At 61.4% G+C, this 17017-nt stretch overlaps 1 protein-coding gene across 13 annotated transcripts; it reads right to left on the minus strand.

Moving 5' to 3' along the window:
- Nucleotides 1-334: 334 nt before the first annotated feature.
- PCBP2 (poly(rC) binding protein 2) lies at nt 335-16778 on the minus strand. 13 transcript variants are annotated; one of them, XM_087771122.1, is made up of 16 exons: nt 16568-16778; nt 13861-13996; nt 13396-13419; nt 13256-13288; nt 12784-12900; nt 11156-11287; nt 10403-10531; nt 9821-9895; nt 8115-8201; nt 7876-7941; nt 7045-7086; nt 5857-5929; nt 5311-5349; nt 4194-4249; nt 3623-3792; nt 335-829 (listed from the first exon to the last, which is right to left on the minus strand). In XM_087771122.1, exons 2-16 carry the CDS (start codon nt 13927-13929, stop codon nt 793-795), a joined length of 1149 nt encoding a protein of 382 aa, XP_087627248.1. In that variant the 5' UTR covers nt 13930-13996; nt 16568-16778; the 3' UTR covers nt 335-792. The 13 variants fall into 13 exon arrangements, with proteins under 13 accessions (XP_087627248.1, XP_087627249.1, XP_087627250.1 ...); XM_087771123.1 differs by having other exon boundaries at nt 4194-4246; nt 16568-16775; XM_087771124.1 differs by lacking the exon at nt 5311-5349 and having other exon boundaries at nt 16568-16775.
- Nucleotides 16779-17017: the final 239 nt, after the last annotated feature.

Here is a 17017-nt window from a genome sequence, read left to right on the forward strand (position 1 = left end):
AGAGCCCCCCCCCCTCCCTCCTTCTTTACTGGTGGAACTGGGAGCACTGGATGGTAGCAGAGCCCCGGGGGGGAAGGGGAATTGCTCTCACCCCCCCTGAAGCAAAGGAAGATCCCAGGTGGATTTGGGGAACCTACCCCGACAGATACTGGTTTCCATTAAAGACCAGTTTGTAAGGCATCGGGAAAGGCAGAGAACCCCCCAAAATGCATTTCAAGGACCCCCCCCCCCCCCCAGGGACTGGTTTATCCACCCCCAGGGGGAACCCCAACCCTACTGGGAACACTGGGCAGAAGGGGGGGGTGGGATTCAAATAAAGACGGAGACAGGCAGATCCATTAACCAAAATATCCTCCAGTTTCTATTCACAAGGAAAAGCTCCAGTCCATCTTTTTATTAATTTTTTTTTTTGAAAAATTTCCTGATGTTACAGAACTAAACTGAAATGTTTCTCTTCCACTCTTACATTTCATGACAAAAACAGAAACTTCATGAGCCGAAAAAAGGGGAGGGGGAAGGTGGGGGTGAGGGGGCAGGGAGGAGAGAGAGAAGCTTTATAAAACTAAGATCTGGGGCTCAGCCTTTTAACAGCTGAACAGAGAAAGGAATTAAAACGCTGTAATTAAAAAAAAAAAAAAAAAAACCAAAACAAACAAAAAATAAACCTCATGAGTGGCCGCGGAGAGCATGGAGGAACCGAAAAATTTACAAACTAGTTAAAACCTGGGGCTGGCTGCTAAGGGACTACACAGATGGATGGTGAGGTGAGGCCGAGGGTCCGCGGCGGGGCCCCTAGCTGCTTCCCATGCCCCCGGTCTCCGAGGAGAGCCTGCAACGAAGAAAAGGGCGTCAGAGGGGGCCCCGGGTTGGGGGGAGGAAGAGGAGGAGGGAGGGGGCGAGGGGGAGGAAGGGCGTCCCCGTGGGGAGGGCCCTGGAGGGGGGAGAGGCCCCCCAAGGAGGGAAGGGAGGAGGGGGTGGGGGTTTTTTTGGGGTGCAGGTTGGGGTGCTTTATGCACAAGCGGCAGGGAAGATGCGGTGAGGAGGGGGGGTGCAGGCTGCTGCCGCCCCCCCCCATATTGTGCCCCCCAAAATGGAGGCAGAGGGGTCCCCCAGGGCCCAGAGCTCGGCCGGGGAGGGAGGGATGCGGCCCGAGCGCACCGGCAGGCTCAGCTCCAAGCAGGGGGGCAAAGCTTTTGGGGGGGGGACCCCAGGGGAAGGGGGACCCCGAGGTGCCCTGGGCACCCCAGGGTGCAGGCAGGCAGGAATTAGGCAGCGATTCCTGTAGGGAAGGGAGAGAGCGAGGCAGGGGGGGCTGCACCCCCACCAGGGACACCTTGGGGGGGCACGGGGGGGGGGGACGGGGACGACAGACACGATGCAAGGGTGTCCCCGAGCAAGCAGGGACAACACCAGCACCCCCAAACCCCCGCCGAGCGTCCCCAGGAGCTGCCACCTCCGCGGCTCAAAGCTTCTCCCTCCCTGCAATTTGGGGGGGGGGGGGGCACCCCAAGTTGGGTGGCAGCGAGCCCAACCCCCCAAAAAGAGGGCACCCCGCGAGGCCCCCTCCCCGGGGCTCGGCCCCCCCGTCGGCACAGATCTAGCAGAGCAGATTCTCACCGTGGCAACTTTATTACAGGTACAGACATTCAAGAGAGACAGGCGAGGCCGCGAGGCCCGTGGGCAACGTCACCAGGAATGCAATTAAATCCCGTTTTATTCGGTAACGAACCCCTCCCTCCACCCCCCCCCCCCCCCCCCCCCCCCCAAACCGCGACTGCAACCAAGCTACTAAAAAAAAAATGGAAAAAAAAAATAAGGAGGAGGAAAAAAAAAAAAAGCAACGGCTACAAGATAGCAGGATCGAGAAGGAATCGAACAGATCACTAGACTCCAGGCCGGGCTGGGACACAGGGAAAATCGTCTCTCGGCCGGCAAGAAAACTCCACTCTAAGAAACATCACAAGCTCACTTTGGAGTAAAAAGGAAGAGGAGGAAAAAGAGGAAAAAAAAAAAGAGAAAAAATTGCTCTTCCAAGTCTCCTCTACGGGGTCTCCGTGCTGCCACCGATCTGCTGGTCCTCTAAGGCCACAAGCAGACTCAGTAAGGAGAAAATCTCTGCTTTTCCGCTTTCAGTTTGTTAGTGACACAGGGCACAGCTGGAGCGGAGGCACCCTTAGCAGCAGACACAACATTTAGAGCCAGGAGAGGGACAGGTTTCATGCCAAGCAGACTGGAGACACAAGGGGCAGTCGGAAGAGGGTTGGGGAGGCTGGCGGGTGCTTCGGAGGCCCCCGCTGTGGCGAGCGAGGGGGTGGTGGTGGAGGAGGAAGAAGAAGAAGGGGTGGAGGGTTGAGAGAGGTTGATGCTGAGGTGGTCAGGGATCGTGACGGAGGCTGCCTGGGAGGAGGGTTTAGCGCTTTCTAAACTGTAACAGAGGAGAAAAGGAACAAAACAAAAAAAAAAATACGGGTGGGTGGAAGGGAACACCACAAAAAAAAAAAAAAGCAGCACAGGACAAACAGCGTAAAGTCGCACGAGCCGAGCTCGGGGAGGGAGGGAGGGAAGGAGGGAACGGCCCGGCAAGGCCGCAGTCGTGCCCGGCGAGGTTTGGCCTCGCCTCCGAGCCGCACCGGGACCCCCCGCGCACCCCAGAGCCCCAAGCCCGAGCTGTCAGCTCAGCAGCAAGGCCGCCCCGGCGCCCCCAGAGCCGGGCGCCTTCACAGCCTGGAGCAAGTGGAATAAGCCAGAAAAAAAAAAAAAAAAAAAAAAGAGAAAGAAATCGCAGGCAGCCTCTCCTCTGCTCCCGCTTGGGAGCAGGCTGGAGCTGCCGTGCCACCCTGGCGTCAACCCACACGACATGGAGCGGTGACAAGTCCCTGTGCAGGCTCGGGGCTCGCCCGGCTCTTCTCCCGCCGTCCAGAGCCCCAGGGGCCGAGGACCGGGGAGGACGTCACTCCCAGCCCCGCTCGCCGCAGGGGACACGGGACGCCGGGGCAAGATGTGTCTGAGCACACGGAGTCCGAGTCGGGCCCTAAACCCCCGCTGCGGCAGAGCGAGCCGCAGCGTGCCGCATGGCGGGCAGGCGGCCAGGCCCCGCGCCGGGCTGCGGGGAAGGCAGCCGGCCCCGTCGGGGCTCGCCGGCCGCTCCAGGGAGCCAAGCCATCACCAACTCCTCTCCCTGACATCACAGCATCCCACCGGGAGACACTCGGGATCTCCACGAGCGGGCCCAGGGGAGTCCCTCCTCTAGCACCCCACGAAAAAGCCCTCGCCACGCAAGCGCCGGATCGAAACAGCACAGCCCTAACCGCCGCGAGCCTGATGGGGCCAGGCACGGCTTTCAAGGAGCCACAGGCTCCCTTCGGCCCCATGGCCGGATCCCTTTCCAGCCGGGTCCGTTACCCTACAGCTTCCCACAGACCGGGAGGCGATCGCACCAGGAAAATAGGACAGCAGGCACAGGGAGGGGAAAGGAAAGGGAGGGGGAAACGGAAGAGAAAACCCCTTCCCCTCATGCGTCGGGGCATAAGGGGGGTCCCAGCCCCGGGAGCGGTACCCCACGGCGCGGGCGCGCAGTGCCAGCCCCCCCTGACCCGCGGAGCCTCGTCACCCGGAGACTTACCTGACATTAATTAGATACTGGGCCAAGCTAATGCTCGCTGCAGATCCAGTTATGGTAACCTGCCTGTCAGTAGATCCTTCCACTGGATTGGCAATTTTGATCTGCGCCCCAGACATCTGGCGGATCTCATTGATTTTGGCGCCCTGACGCCCGATGATGCAGCCAATCAACTGGGGGAGGGAGAAAGTGGCTTCATTAGCAGCGGGTAAGAGCCAAGGGCTCCTCCTCCTCCTCCCCTGTCATGTGTTTGTCCACCACAGGGTCAGGGCTGGCACCTCCTGGGGGAGTTTAAGGGGCAGAAAAAGGCATTTTCTGCCTTAAAGCTGGCTGGAAGGGGAAGAAGGGATGTGGTGCCAGCGGAATGATCCGAGGAGGCGGTTTGGGGTGCAGCCGCAAGCCCTCCCGCAGCTCTGAAGCCGAGAACGGGCAACCCCACACCCCATTTTATTAGGAGAAAGAGGGGCAAGATCCCAGTGACCCACAGGGCCAAGGGGGCAGCTGCCTGCCCGCTGCCCACCACCCTCCCTCCCCGACGTGGGCTGGAAAGGACGGATCCCATGCGGATACTCACATCATTTGGAATGGTGAGTTCGTGAGAGGTGGTTTGAGCGGAGGCATCCAAACCTGCTTAGAGACAGAGAAAAAGCGGGAGAAGGTCAGGGGGAGGCGGTGGGACGGAGGGGCGCAGCACAGACAGACCGCAGCAGTCAAGCCAGCATTTGCTGCCAGCTTCATGGCTACCTTGAAGACGGTTTAAAACAGGAGGGGAAGGGCAGAGCAAGCTGTGAGGTTACTCCAACCCTCCCCGCTGCTCCCCACCTCCCTTCCCGCTCGCCTGCTTTCCCCCCCTCGGTCACCCCAATTTCTCTCCCCCTTGTCCCCCTCCCCGCGATGTCACCACAGGATCTTCCGTCCGGTCAGGACAGTCCCAGAGCAGCGCACTCTCACTGCGGGAGCTCCATTCGGGCACTCGGCTCCGCTGCCCGCTCCGTTACCAGCTTCGAAGGGCTACGCTACCCCCCTCCTCCTCCTCGCCGCCACGGCCCGGCAGGGCAGTGCTACGCCGGCCGGCACGGGCGCTGCGAGGCTGCTCATGTCTCGGATGGGGCCAAGCACGTGCGCTAAGTGGATTTTTTTTTTTTAGGTTTTTAAATTTCCCCCCCCCCTTCCCCAGCTCGCTCCCTGATACAGGGAGCGGTGGGAGCCTCAAGACCTCACCCCAGGGCTTTGGCAGGGGCGAAGCAGCCTGGGGACGCACCGGCGGCCGAGGCGGTTAACGCGGTGCTGTCACCCCCTTCGCCAGCAGTTCTGCCACCGGCAGCAAGCGGGGGCTCGGCTGCTGCAGGCGATCTGCTCCAGCAACTCCTCGGGCAGAGGGAATCGCTCCCCCCTCCCCAGCGCATGGTTGGGGGGTAAAGCAAGGGGGCCCAAGGCTCGCTAACAGCGTCAGGCGCTGGACGATCGAGCCCTTCAACAAGTCCTGCTGCTCTCCACTGTCCAGCTGACTTCTTCTGGGGCACGTACAACCAAGCCAGTCGGTACCTCCAGCCCTTCTAAGGCTCCCCTTGACCCCCCCTTTCCCCTCCCATCCGTGCACAAAGGCGGGCAGCATTTAACAGGGAGAACGAGACCCCGGTCAGTATTAATACACAATAGAATAACTACAGATTTTGTTTTTTAATCATTACCCCAATAGCCTTTCACCTCTGGAGAGCTGGATTCAATGCCTGTTAAGATACAAGTGACAATGAGTTTGGCTGTCTCAGGTTTAGAGCCCCAAATGGATATTTTAGCCATCTTAGCAAATCTACAGCAAATTTGGTACAACTCAACAGTTGCCTGCTCAGGACTGGAGTAGCCGGAGGGGAGAGAGAGGGTGCTGCGGGTCGGGGGCTCTCCCGGTGCATTGGCAGAGCTGTGGAGGATGGGGGTGAAAAGGAAGGAAAGCAGCATGGAGGCCCTGCCTGCTCGGTGGCTTGTTTTTTTTTTTTTTTTTTCTCTACCCTCTGCGGCCCCCCGCGACTCGCAGAGGCCGGTACCAAGTCGCCCCCAGAGACGTCGCGACAAAAAAAATCATTACCTGGTCGGGCTCGGCTCTGGGGGAATGTTTGGTTTGGTTTTGTTTGAGAGCGCGAGACCCAAGCGGAGGCCCCGTTAGAGAGGAGCCAAGCGGCGGCTCGCGGGCTGGCCTTTGGCCCACGCTAGCGTACAGAAGAGAGAAGGAGTTTCCATACCACTGAATCCAGTGTTGCCATGAGACATTGGAAAGTGTGACTGTTGCATTGCCAACTGGTGCAGCTTGGTCAGCTAGAGGGGGGAAAAAAAAAAGAGAAAGAAAAAGGCTGATGTTAGCCATTTCCCAAGCCCAAGGGGGGCCAGGACTCACACAGCACGCACATCAACACAGACACTGCCAGTGGCACCGGGTCCCCCCCGGCCCCTCTGTACCCGGCACGGCCCTCTCCGCACGGAGAGGAGGAAGGCACCAGGCCAAGGTGGGCTGCGCCCACCCCCTGGTGAAGCGAGGTATGAAAGGAGCTCAGGGAGAGAAGCAGAGAGGAGCAGGAGAGACAAGACGGTGGGGTGCTCACACCACACCATGCAGGGAGCAGCAGCGGGGGGACAGGGGTGCCACGAAGGGAGATGGGGATGGAGCCCGGCTCAGTTCAGCCCCCGGAGTAGCTCTTAGCCCAGCTTCCTCCTAGCCCTTCTCCTCCCTGGCCTGGCGCGTCAGAGCCCCCCCCTCACTGCTCTAAGGGTACCAAGAGCACGGATCGGCCCCTGCCGAGCCTGCAACGAGCCTACGGGATGAGCATGGGTGCCAGAGGATGGTGGTGTCCGACAGCAAGCCGGGACAGCGCCCACGGGAGAGGCGGCCGCTGCCTGGACTGTCACTCCTCTCCCAAACGGTCCCCGACAGGCTGGCAGCAGCCTGGGCCGGGCCGGATCCAACACCTCCCCCTCCCCAACTGCCACCTGCGACCGCTCGCTGGGCCAGCTGTCCCCTGCCCCAGGAGAACCACCGTGACAGTGAACCATCATGTGCTGTTTTTGTTTTCTCTTGATGGGCTGCGTGCCAAATTCAAGAGGCAGGAGGGGGCAAGGGAAAAGCCAGAGCTGGTGTGAAATGCCAAGCCAGGGAGAGGTGGGTCGGAGAAAAAAAAAAAAAAAAAAAAATATATATAGGAGGAGGGAAGTGTCAGAAAGAAGGCGGGGAAGGAAAAAGGAGAGATCTGAGACCGGGTGAAGCTGGCTGCAGGAGGGCGAATTGGAGGGATGTGAGTTTTTTGGGGGGGAGTTCGGATTGAGTATTCAGGCCAAGCTGACGGCTAGCGGCTTGAGTCGAGAAAGCACGGAGAAAATTTTGGAAGGGGGGAGGAAGAGGGTGGATTTCAAGACAAGAAGTTGTAAACAAAACTTACATCTGGCTGTGGAATGGCATACTGTCCTTGAATGGTATAGGCCTACAAAAGGAGGAAAACAGTCCTATTAACAACCATCGGACAGCCACCCAGGGACAGACAGATTTCAACTAGCCAGGAAGTCAGAGAGCCAAGGTGGAGAGTTCTCCGGGGCGAGGGAAGTGGGGCAGGGAGAGGCAGGGGACGGATAAATGCTGTAACAAGCAGTTTCTAGACGGGCGGTTACTTGAATTGGCCTTACGTGGCGGTTACAGGGAGGGAGTGGACAGTATGGCGCCGTCCCCCCCAAAAAAAAAAGTGGCAGACAAAAACAGAACGGCTGGGATCTTGATGAAGATGTATGGTGTGGTGGAGTCCGACAATGCTTCTAGCCCTGCGCCCCCCGCCTCGCCGACAGGGGAAGATCTCCAACGCCCCCGCCAGCCCTGCTAGCTCCCGGCCCCTCCTCTCCCCGGCCCAGCAGCCCCCCCCAAAAAAAAAAGTCCCGTTTCCGAGTCCTCTCGTCACTTCCGCACGCCTAGGAAAACGTCACCGGGCAAGCTAGAGGTAAATGCTGGAGCTGGCTACCGATGCTAGACAAGGCAAAAGAGAGGCATTCGGGGGGGGGGGGGGGGGGTAACAAGGCTGAGTGCCTGACCTGCCACAATTCCATGTCTTGAGGTTAAGGGACAGCCACAGACTTCAGATTCCTCCTGAAGCTACCCAGAAAGGGCGAGTCACTGGCTGGGGCCTGGCTGGCTAAGGTTTGGGGGGGTTGGGGGGGGCCGGGCAGGTGGGGGTGGGTGGGATAGGAAGGGGAGAGGGGGGTACACAGCCTCACTTCCAGGTCACCGGAAGAACTGCAGCCCAGGCTGGAATTGGCCCAAGTTCGTTGCCATGCAGTGGCTGCCGGGTGGCCTGCGTGAGGAGAGGTTGGTGGGCTCAGAGTCCAGTTCCCAGTGGACAGGAGTCCACAGCACAAAAGCCACCGTTGACGGTTTTGGGGGACGGGGACGGGGATGCCACCCTTGTTGGCAGTCTCAGAGAGGCCAAGGATTGAACGGGCCGTGGAGACTGAACTCCCCTCTCACCTCCTGAGGTGGTCCCTCCAAGTCAGAGTTGAGGCACATGGATGGGGCGGTGTGGGGGTAGCTCGCACTGCCGCTGCTGTACCTGTCCTGTGGATAAATTAGAGGACTTCAGTCTCCAGGGCTGTCAATCCGAAACCTTCCGCTAACACCAAAGTCACATCGACATTAGCTCTGCTTTTCGAGGGCTAACCCTGCTCTACACACGACTCTGAGCTGCAAAGACAGAGCGCAACACCACCGGGAGCGGGGCCCGGACGGCTGCATGGGGCTGGCCGCGGCCCTGGGCCAGGGGAGAGGGGTGGAAGAGAAGGAGGGGGGAGAAGAAAGGGTAAGGGAGGGAAGAGATGCGTGGCCGTGGGAAGCCTGCTCCTCACTGCTCTAACGGGGAAGGCGGCCTGCTCCCGCGCCACGGGGGGGCCGCACGGTACAGCCCTCCGCTTGCAAAAGGCGTGGAGGGCACGGAGGTACCGGCCAGGCACTTCCCCCGGGGCGCAGAGCGGCAGGAGAAGCTGTCGGAGAGGCAGGGGGGGCTGACCGGGTTCAGGGAGGGGAGGAGGAAGAGGCAGGGAGGGCAAAGGGTGGGTGGGGGGGCCGAGGCGAGGAAGGGGACAGCGGCAGGTCCGTCCCCAAAACAAGCATGGCGTGCCAGCCTGGCGGGGGGGTGGGGGGGAAGAGCAGAGTCAGGCCTGGCTCTCGGGGAGGCCAGCGGCAGCTACCCCCTTCCCTGCCTACGGAGGCCTCCATCGACAATGCCGGACCCTGCCTGCGCAGGTCCCTGGGCCGGCTAGGGGCTCCAGGCCCTGCCGGAGCCCACCCCGGAGGGGTCTCCCTGATAGCAGGAAGGCAGCGGATACGTTTGCACGAGTCGCCGCGTTTTCTCCAAGCGTTACGGCAGCCCTGGGAACCGCAGGGTGGGGAGCGGGTGACCCGCACCCGGGCCTGAGCCCGTCCTGCCCAGCGGCCTGGATGGGACCATGGGCAAGGACGCCCAGCCAGCACCCCCCACCCCAAAGAGGGCCAGGGGGCTTCAGGGCTTTACAGCAGACAGGATCCCAAGGGAGCCCTGTCACCTGTAACCCGGCTCAGCAGCAGGGAGCAAGCAACTCCCCTGGATCAGCTCAGCGCAGGAGGGACTAAATCCCACATCACCTGATGGCTACTCCTATCTGACACCCTCCCCTCGTGCGAGATGAAACCTTTCCACACCCCAGGCTAAGCCTCTGCACCCCAAGAGCCAGCCCCGGAGAGCAGAGAACCCCCCCCAACCCTCTGGGCCGGTCACCCACAACGGGTCATGCCGAGTCCTCAGAGCCAGCCCCAGGCAGAGGGGCAGAGCCTGCATTTGGCAGCTGGAGTCTCGGCCTGATTCAAATCCCCCACCACCACACAGGATTCTTTTCCTTTTTTTGGCTGGTTAACTCCAGAGCTGTTTGCCAGCACCCCCTCCTCCCCAAATCAGCATTTTTGCCCGCCCCCCCCCCCCCCCCCATCCCACCTCTGCCCTCTTCCATCCCTCTGAGCTCAGCAAGGAAGGCTCGGAGCGGGCTCTGGGAGGCCGAGGCCAAGCAGAGCCGCTCTCCGCCAGAGGAAGCGGCATGGGTGACAGGCACGCAGAGCGGCTGATGTGCGCTGGCAGCGTGGCAGCTCGGTAAGACACCCCCTTCCTCTCCCCACCCCATACCCCAGGAGCAGAGGAGAGGCCTTACCTGACCGCCTGCAAAGATGACAGGAGAGCTGGATGGCTTGGGTCGGTACGGGATGGTGACGCCCTTCGGGGGAGACTGGGTGACAGGCAGAGAGGAGAAGTTAGACACCGAGTGCCACCAGCACTGACAATCCCCTCCCTGCACCCCAACGCTCTGCTTTGGGTTTAAATCAGCCATTTAGGAGGACACAGAGCAATCCTATTTCTCGCCCACGCCAGGCACAGGGCTGAGGGAAGATACCCAAGGCGCAGAGCAGCGCACGAGGGAGGCTTGGGACAGCAGGATGCTGCTGCTCAGTGTCACCGTGCTGGGCAGCACAACGTGTCACCACGGAGCCGTGGGCAACACCATTAGGTGGCGAGCAGCTCTTAAGGGCCTGGCTCGACCCCGGTTTTAAGCAGCTCCAAGCCTCACCTGGATGAGGCCGTAATCCCCAGCTATCCCTTTATCCCCCAGCAGCCATTTCTCTGTCCTCAGCAGCTTCCACTTGCTAGGAGGGCCACAGCTCGCCAAGGGCAGCGGGGATCCCTGCGCTGCACGTGCCTCCCCGGGGGAAAAAACGGGCCCGCGGGGAGGCCCTACCTCAAGCATGACGACGCAGATCTGTTTGACGCACTCGATGATGGACTGTGGGATCCCAGCGATGGTGATGGCTCGCTCAGTCGAGTTGGGCAGCATGTCTCCTGCCACCTGGACCTGTGCCCCCGTGCTCTGCAAAGTTTACGGTTAAAAATAGGCGGTCAGACCCCAGCGAGGGCTGTGACCTCAGCAACAAACCCCGTGGATGGGTTATACATAGCCAAAACTTGTCCTCCCCCCCGCCCCTTTCCCCAAAAATAAAGTCCTTTAATCCTAGCTGGAAATAATTTGGTCATCAGGAGCCCGGGGCAGGAGAGAAGGACCTGGGCTGCAGCTTTTCCCTGTAACCCAAGTCAAGCCTGTCTCTGCAGCCAGCAGAGCTGGACAGAATTAATCCCCCAGCAGCCCACGGTCGGCAGCGCTGGGTTACCGAGGGCAGCGCAGGCCTGGCAGCGCATTCCCCCCCTCCAACAACTGGGAAAAGGCTTGCGGGGGGGGGGGGGGGGGGCGATTGAGAGCCCAGGGAAGGGGGGAGCAAGAACCCAGGCATCCCACTGTGGGGAACAGTGTCGAGAAGGGGAGGGTCTGCCCCAAGTCTCAGTTTCACAAGCACTAAAAATACAAGGAGCTCTAAAAAAGTCGAACGATGCCACGTCTCTACTATGTGGTACCACCCGGGGTGGGGGCTGACACAAGGATTTGCCCCTGGGGGCACCCAGACCCCGTGCATCCCCCTCCGGGCTGGCCAACACACACCTCTCTTATCTCTTTGATCTTGCAACCTCCTTTTCCAATGAGGGAACCGCACTGGCTGGCGGGTACCACGAGCCGGAGGGTGACCGGGGGCCGGCTGGCAGCTGTACTGTTGGTCATGGAGCTGCTGATGTCCTGCGAGGAAGAGGAGTTACTCAGAGGGGTCAGCCCAGCGCGGTGCCCTCGCCAGAATGGCACGCAGGGAGGTGACGTGCCCGGCAGAGGGACAGAGAGGATGACGCTGGCATGGGCAGGCCGGGCCAAGGTGACCCCGAGGCTCTCCCAGTCTTATTTCCCAGGACTTTGTTAGCAGCCCAGAAATGACAGGGCGACATTGCGGGGAAGGAAGAAGCAGCCAAACTCTGTTGTCTCAATGAAAGTGGGGGTTTAACCCCCACCAGCCCAGCGCAGAGGCACCAGCTGGGTCACGTCGCAGCCAAATGGGAACCGGCTGTGCCGGTGCTGGAGGGGGACAAGCGGGTGGGGGCTTGGTGCGCCCACAGCTCCCGGTTCAGCATGGAGCTTCCCGTTGTAACGGGGGATCAGGGCAGGAGCAGCTCCAGGGAAAAACAAGTCCAGTGCCGATTACAGCGGTCACGTGCTGGCAGGGGGAAGGGAGGCACAAGGCCACGGCTCAACTGACCTACTAAAATAAAAGCTTTAACTCTGAGCCCAGCGCTCAGAGCACCAGCAGCCAGGAGCCACGCTCGGATGGGGAGCCCTCAGAGGACTCCAGCTCTCAGGGTACGACAGAAACAGCTCTGAGCCCAGCGGCCTTTTAGGCAGCGGCAAGAGCAGAAAGGCCTTAGGGACAGATCCGCCGGCGCTGGGCTGTCTCCTCCCAGGGAAGGGTCCCAAATCCAAACAGAAACAGGATTTTTACCCCCACAGGCGAGGTGAGGGCCACGGAGCTCTGCCCCGCAGCAGGCGAGGCGCGCTCACGCCTTCCAAACAATGCAGAGCAGGATGGAAAGCTCCTCGACACCACAGCCCTTAGCAGGCTCTAATGCCCACAGCCAGGATCCGGGTTATCCAGGATCAACTTCTCCCCCAGAAGCCACCGATTCAACGGACCGGGGCCACGATGCAGCTCCTCCTGCAGCGCTGCGCAGCTGCACGCCCAGGTCCCCTCCTCAGCAGGGCCAGAGATGGAGCCAAGCCCCCGCTGCCCATCAAGGCATGCCGAAGGGGAACCAGCAGCACCATGCAGGAGGATGAAAGAAGCCAGGGGAGTTTCGAAGCCCTGCTCTGTTTTAAGCTGTTTAACCAGTGGCCACGTGGTGTTTTCAGCCCAGGGAAGTCCCTGCGGGGCTCTGGCACTCAGCAAGCAGCCGCTTAAGGATGACTGAGCGCACACGGGGAAGTGTCACTACCTGGACCTTGACCCTGCTCACAGCTGGGCAAAGATCAAGCCCCACAGGGAAAACACCGCTAGCCCATGCAGAACAAGCCCATCCCACTGCTCATCCCCAGGGAAGAGCTTTTCCTCATGCTCTGGGCCCCGCAGCACGCTCTGGGGCAGATCCCAGGGTCTATTTATCCGAGGACGGGGCAAAGGGTGACTGCAGGCAGGGACAGCAGCCCGCTGCCTGCTCGCTGCAGGCAGGGGGGGCTCGAGGCCGCAGACGCACCTCTTCCAGTTTGTCAATGATCATCGCAAAAGCTTTGAAGATGGCATTGGTGGGTCCAGCGAGGGTGATGATCCGTTCGGGGCAGTTCCCTTCTGAGATGTTAATGCGAGCACCGCTCTGCAGGAGGAAAGCGAGCAGACGTCAGGGCCCCCACGTGGACCCCCCCAAAAGCAGTGGCGGGTCTATGTGCCCAGCTCGGTTCTGCGTGGGGCAGCCGGGGTCCCCCGGGATCCACCGCCAGTGATGAATCCTCCCTCCCTCCCCGCTCGGCTCCGGGCAGCCATCTTAGCCTCCTCGGCTTCCTGCCCCGGCCCTGCCTACACCTCCCAGCATGCCTCGCGCCCGCTGGCTCCCATCTGCTGCCGGTGCCGCTGGCACCGCACTGCCTGCAAATTCCTTTTAAGGTCCGCGCCACCGCGGCCCCGACGGATCCCACCCAAATCCCCCCGACCCTCCTGGCCCCGGGACTCACCTCCTCGCGCATCTTCTTCACGGACTCCCCTTTCTGCGCGGAGGAAGAGAAGGGAGAGGCGTTAGTGCGGCCGTGCTGTGCCGGGCAGTGGGGGACAGGGGAAAAGGGAGGCAGGGCGAGGGGGTTTGTTGCTCACTTACCTTCCCAATGATGCTTCCCACCTCCTGGGATGGAAACAAAAGCAACAATTAGCCAGTGCTTAAAAAAACTCCAGGAGTCCCAAGCTTCAACAAGCCCTTTTCACAGCCAAAACAAGTTGCTCAGGACCCCAGCTGTCCCCCTGTAGAGGTACCAACACCTTGCTCCCAGCCGAGCTTTCCATCGGGTCACTTTTCCCCCCCCATCCTGGGCTGTTATTTTTATTGATGTGCTGCGCTTTTAAAGCACCGCCTCGCTCGTCATGAGATATCCAGGAGCCGGCCCGGTGCCAAGGAGCACATTCCTAACACCGCTGCCTAATGGCTGCAATAACGAGGCAGCTCCGAGACGTCCGACCGATATTTACTGCCGTGGAAGCACTCAGCCTCCATCCGCTCTGCCGGAAGGTCCACCCCTGCGGCGAGTGAGGGGGTTTCGGCACGGCCCCGCGTCCCGCGGACACGTACCTTTCCGTGCATGAGTAGTCGGATGGTGAGCGTGACATTTAAACCACCTTCAATGACACCGGTGTCCATCTTGAGCTGCGTTGGGTTGAGTCAGGCTTCGTCAGTGGTCAGATCTTTGGTCACTGGGCGAGTGGAGCTAGGAAGGAGAGAGAGGTTGCGTTTGAGGGGCTCTGCCAACCCTCCCCAGCCAGTTTCAGACCCATCCCAGGGGGATTCAAGGCCCATTATCTTTCCTTCTCCCTCTGAATATCCCCCTGGCAGTTTTAAGGCCATGCTCCTCTCCAAGCAGCAATCAGGAAAGCCGATCCGTGGCGGTTCAGCTCCCCAACAGGCTGCTCCTCCTGCCAGGCGTTTTCCAGGGCGGATGGTCTGAACTGGCACAATCCCACCTGCATCGAGCAACAGCCAGAGCCGCAAAGGTCTCGCTCATCCCCTGCCTCCTTCCAGCCCCACTCCTCACAGAGGCTTTGCCTACAGCTCCAGGAAACTTGCCTCTACTTGCGAGCCCCACACCTTAATCTAGATTAGGAGCTTTCCTCCACAGCTGTGTGTGGACACACACCAGACAGAGCGACCGCCCTGTCTCCCTTTGGTTTAACCCACTTAGGGAACAAGGCTGTTGAGAAAAAAAAAAAAGAAAAAATAACTTATCTGCACCCTGAGCCTGCGTGGGGAGGCCTTTCAGACTGGTTTCCAAGTTGATTTACTCAAACCAGATAAGGCCACATGAGCACACGATCATGTTTCAAACAACCTGCGGCCTGAGTCGACAGCAGTTGCAAAACACCGCAACCGGCCAGCAGCTCGGCTGGTCAGCCATTTAACTTTAAAAATAAATTAAATAAACTAAATTTCAGCTCCTTTTTTTTTTTTCCAGTCCAGCTGGTCACCATCCCATCAAAGTTTAACCAAGCCCAGGGAAAGATGAAGCCGGGGCGAGGGCAGGGGGATTAATCTGGCAGGGGACCGTGCCAAGCAGGCAGCACTGCCGCGCTCCGGGTTAATGCTCTTTTAAGGGGAAGCCACTGGCACGGAGGATTTTTTTTTTTGCCATAGCGAGGAGTTACAGCTTCCATAAAACTCAGCCTGACAACCCGTCGGATCCAAAAAAGCGCCCGTTTGCCTAGTTTGGAAAGAAGGGCTCAAGATCCCAGCCCGGCAGCGACAGAGCGAGGAGGAGAGTCTAGACCCGAGCCCACGAGTTGGTTGTTTACGAGTTTCCCAGTTCACCGGAGGTGGCAGGAGCCTCGCTGGCACCCGCCGCCGTCTCTCCGGCTCCGAACCCACTCCTCCTCCTCCCACCAGTTCAGCGTCCCAGTTCGCCTTCGTTAGCATTAATTTGCTTTCCTAGCAGCGGTTTTGCCAGTCGAACGAGCTTGGGTTGGTTACGGGGCCACCTCGCAGCCTGCCGGGGACAAAAGGAGCCGACCAAACCTGCCGGGGGGTTACGCAAAGGGAGAAGCGAAGCCGTGCGGGGAAGGCCGAGGCCGGCGGGCAGCCGTCGCTCCGACCCGGGCTGACGGCAAGCCAAACTTCTCCTTACCTCCGTCTGGACAGGCAGCCCTGCCTGTCCCCACAGTGCACGTGGAAGGCCGGGCCCCTGCCTGTACCGGGATCAAAAACCCACCCGTGGGCCTCCCCACTCAGAATCCCAGCCCCAAACTGGGACCGTTTTGGTAGGGGGAACTGGTTGCCGGAAGACATTTGGCTCCAAAACCAGCTCATCCCTGTGGCCAGGGAGGGGGGGGTGTTTAAAAATAAGCCCGGGGCTGGAGATCCCGGTTCGTTGGCCCAGGGGGGAATGCGGGGGCCATGGACGGACCCCCGGGCCCGGGATTGAGCCTCCAGACCGGGCCCGTCCAGAAGGGGGGACGAGGGGGGGATCCCCAGTCCCGGGATCGCGGCTCTAAACTGGGCCCGGACCCCGGAGAGGGGAAACCGGCCGAGTCCCGGGAGCGCGGCTCAGCCCCAGCTCGGTCCCGAGGAGCTGGGGGCGGTTCTGGAGCCCAAACCGGGCCGGAGACGGCGGGGGGGAACCGGCTCCGGGGCTCTAAAATCGTCCCGGCATCGGGAGGGGAGCGGGCAGAGCCCGGCCCGGGGTCGCGGCTCCGAACCGGGCCGGTCCCGGGGGGGTGTGGGGGGTCCCCATCCCATAAACCGGGCCGGGAAGAAAAAAAAACAAAAAAAAAACAAAAAAACCCAAACCCTCGGGATGGCGGCAAAACCGGGCCCGGCAGTTAAAAAAAAAAACAAAAACAAAACACAAAAGTGAAGGGAAAAAAAGCACAAAAAAGGAAAAAAAAAAAAATCCCCCCCTCCCCCGGTGCCCCCCCCCCAACGGCTCGGTACCGGGCGGGGGGGAGGGGGTGGCGGCGCCATGTGACGCACGCGGGTCCCCGGCCCCCCCCGGTCCCGGGGGGGGCGGGGGGGAGGGGCGGGAGGGGCAGCGGCGCCCCCCACCCCCCCGCCGGCGGCGGCGCAGCGCGCGCGCAGGCCGCGGCCTAGGCCGCGACTAGGCCGCACGTAGGCCGCGGGCTGGCGTGAGGGCGCGGCCCGCGGCGGGCGGCGGCGGGCGGCGCAGGGGAGCTACGCGAGGCCGCGGCTCCGCGGCCGCTGTGGAAGTCGGCGCCGGATGGCGGCGCGGAGCGGGGGGAGGAGGGTTTTGGGAAAGGGGTCGGGAGGCGGCGTGGGGAAGGGTCGGGCCTACCTGGAGCGGCGCCGGTAACGGCGGCGGGAGAAGGGCGCTCCGGGCGGAGCGGGAGGAGGGAGGGGGGGCGGGGAGGAGGGGAGGGAGGTGGGGGGGGAGAGGGAGCGCGCCGGGGCGGGCGGGCGGGATGGCGGCGGGAGGCGGCGGCGGCGGCTGCTCCTGCTGCGGCGGCCGCGGCGGGTCTGGGAGGGGGCGGCGGGAGCGGCCCGATTTACACCCCGCCCCGACCCGGAAACGGACGCCGCGCACCAGCGAGGCGCGGCGGGGCGGGGATAGAGCGGCCTCCCCCCTCCCCGCGCCCCGCCCCGCCTTGCTCGCACCAAAGAGGGAAGGGCAGGGGGCGGGGGGGGGGGCGGGGGTAGAGCGGCGACGTGGGACCGCAGCGCCGCCGGTGGTTCGGAGGACTTCGGGGGAAGGGGGATTGGGGGGGCAATGGGGGCAATAGGGGAG

This window comes from Nipponia nippon, unplaced genomic scaffold, assembly GCF_047370975.1.
Source record: "Nipponia nippon isolate SJK-2023a ecotype South Korea unplaced genomic scaffold, ASM4737097v1 scaffold_35, whole genome shotgun sequence".
NCBI lineage: Eukaryota > Metazoa > Chordata > Aves > Pelecaniformes > Threskiornithidae > Nipponia > Nipponia nippon.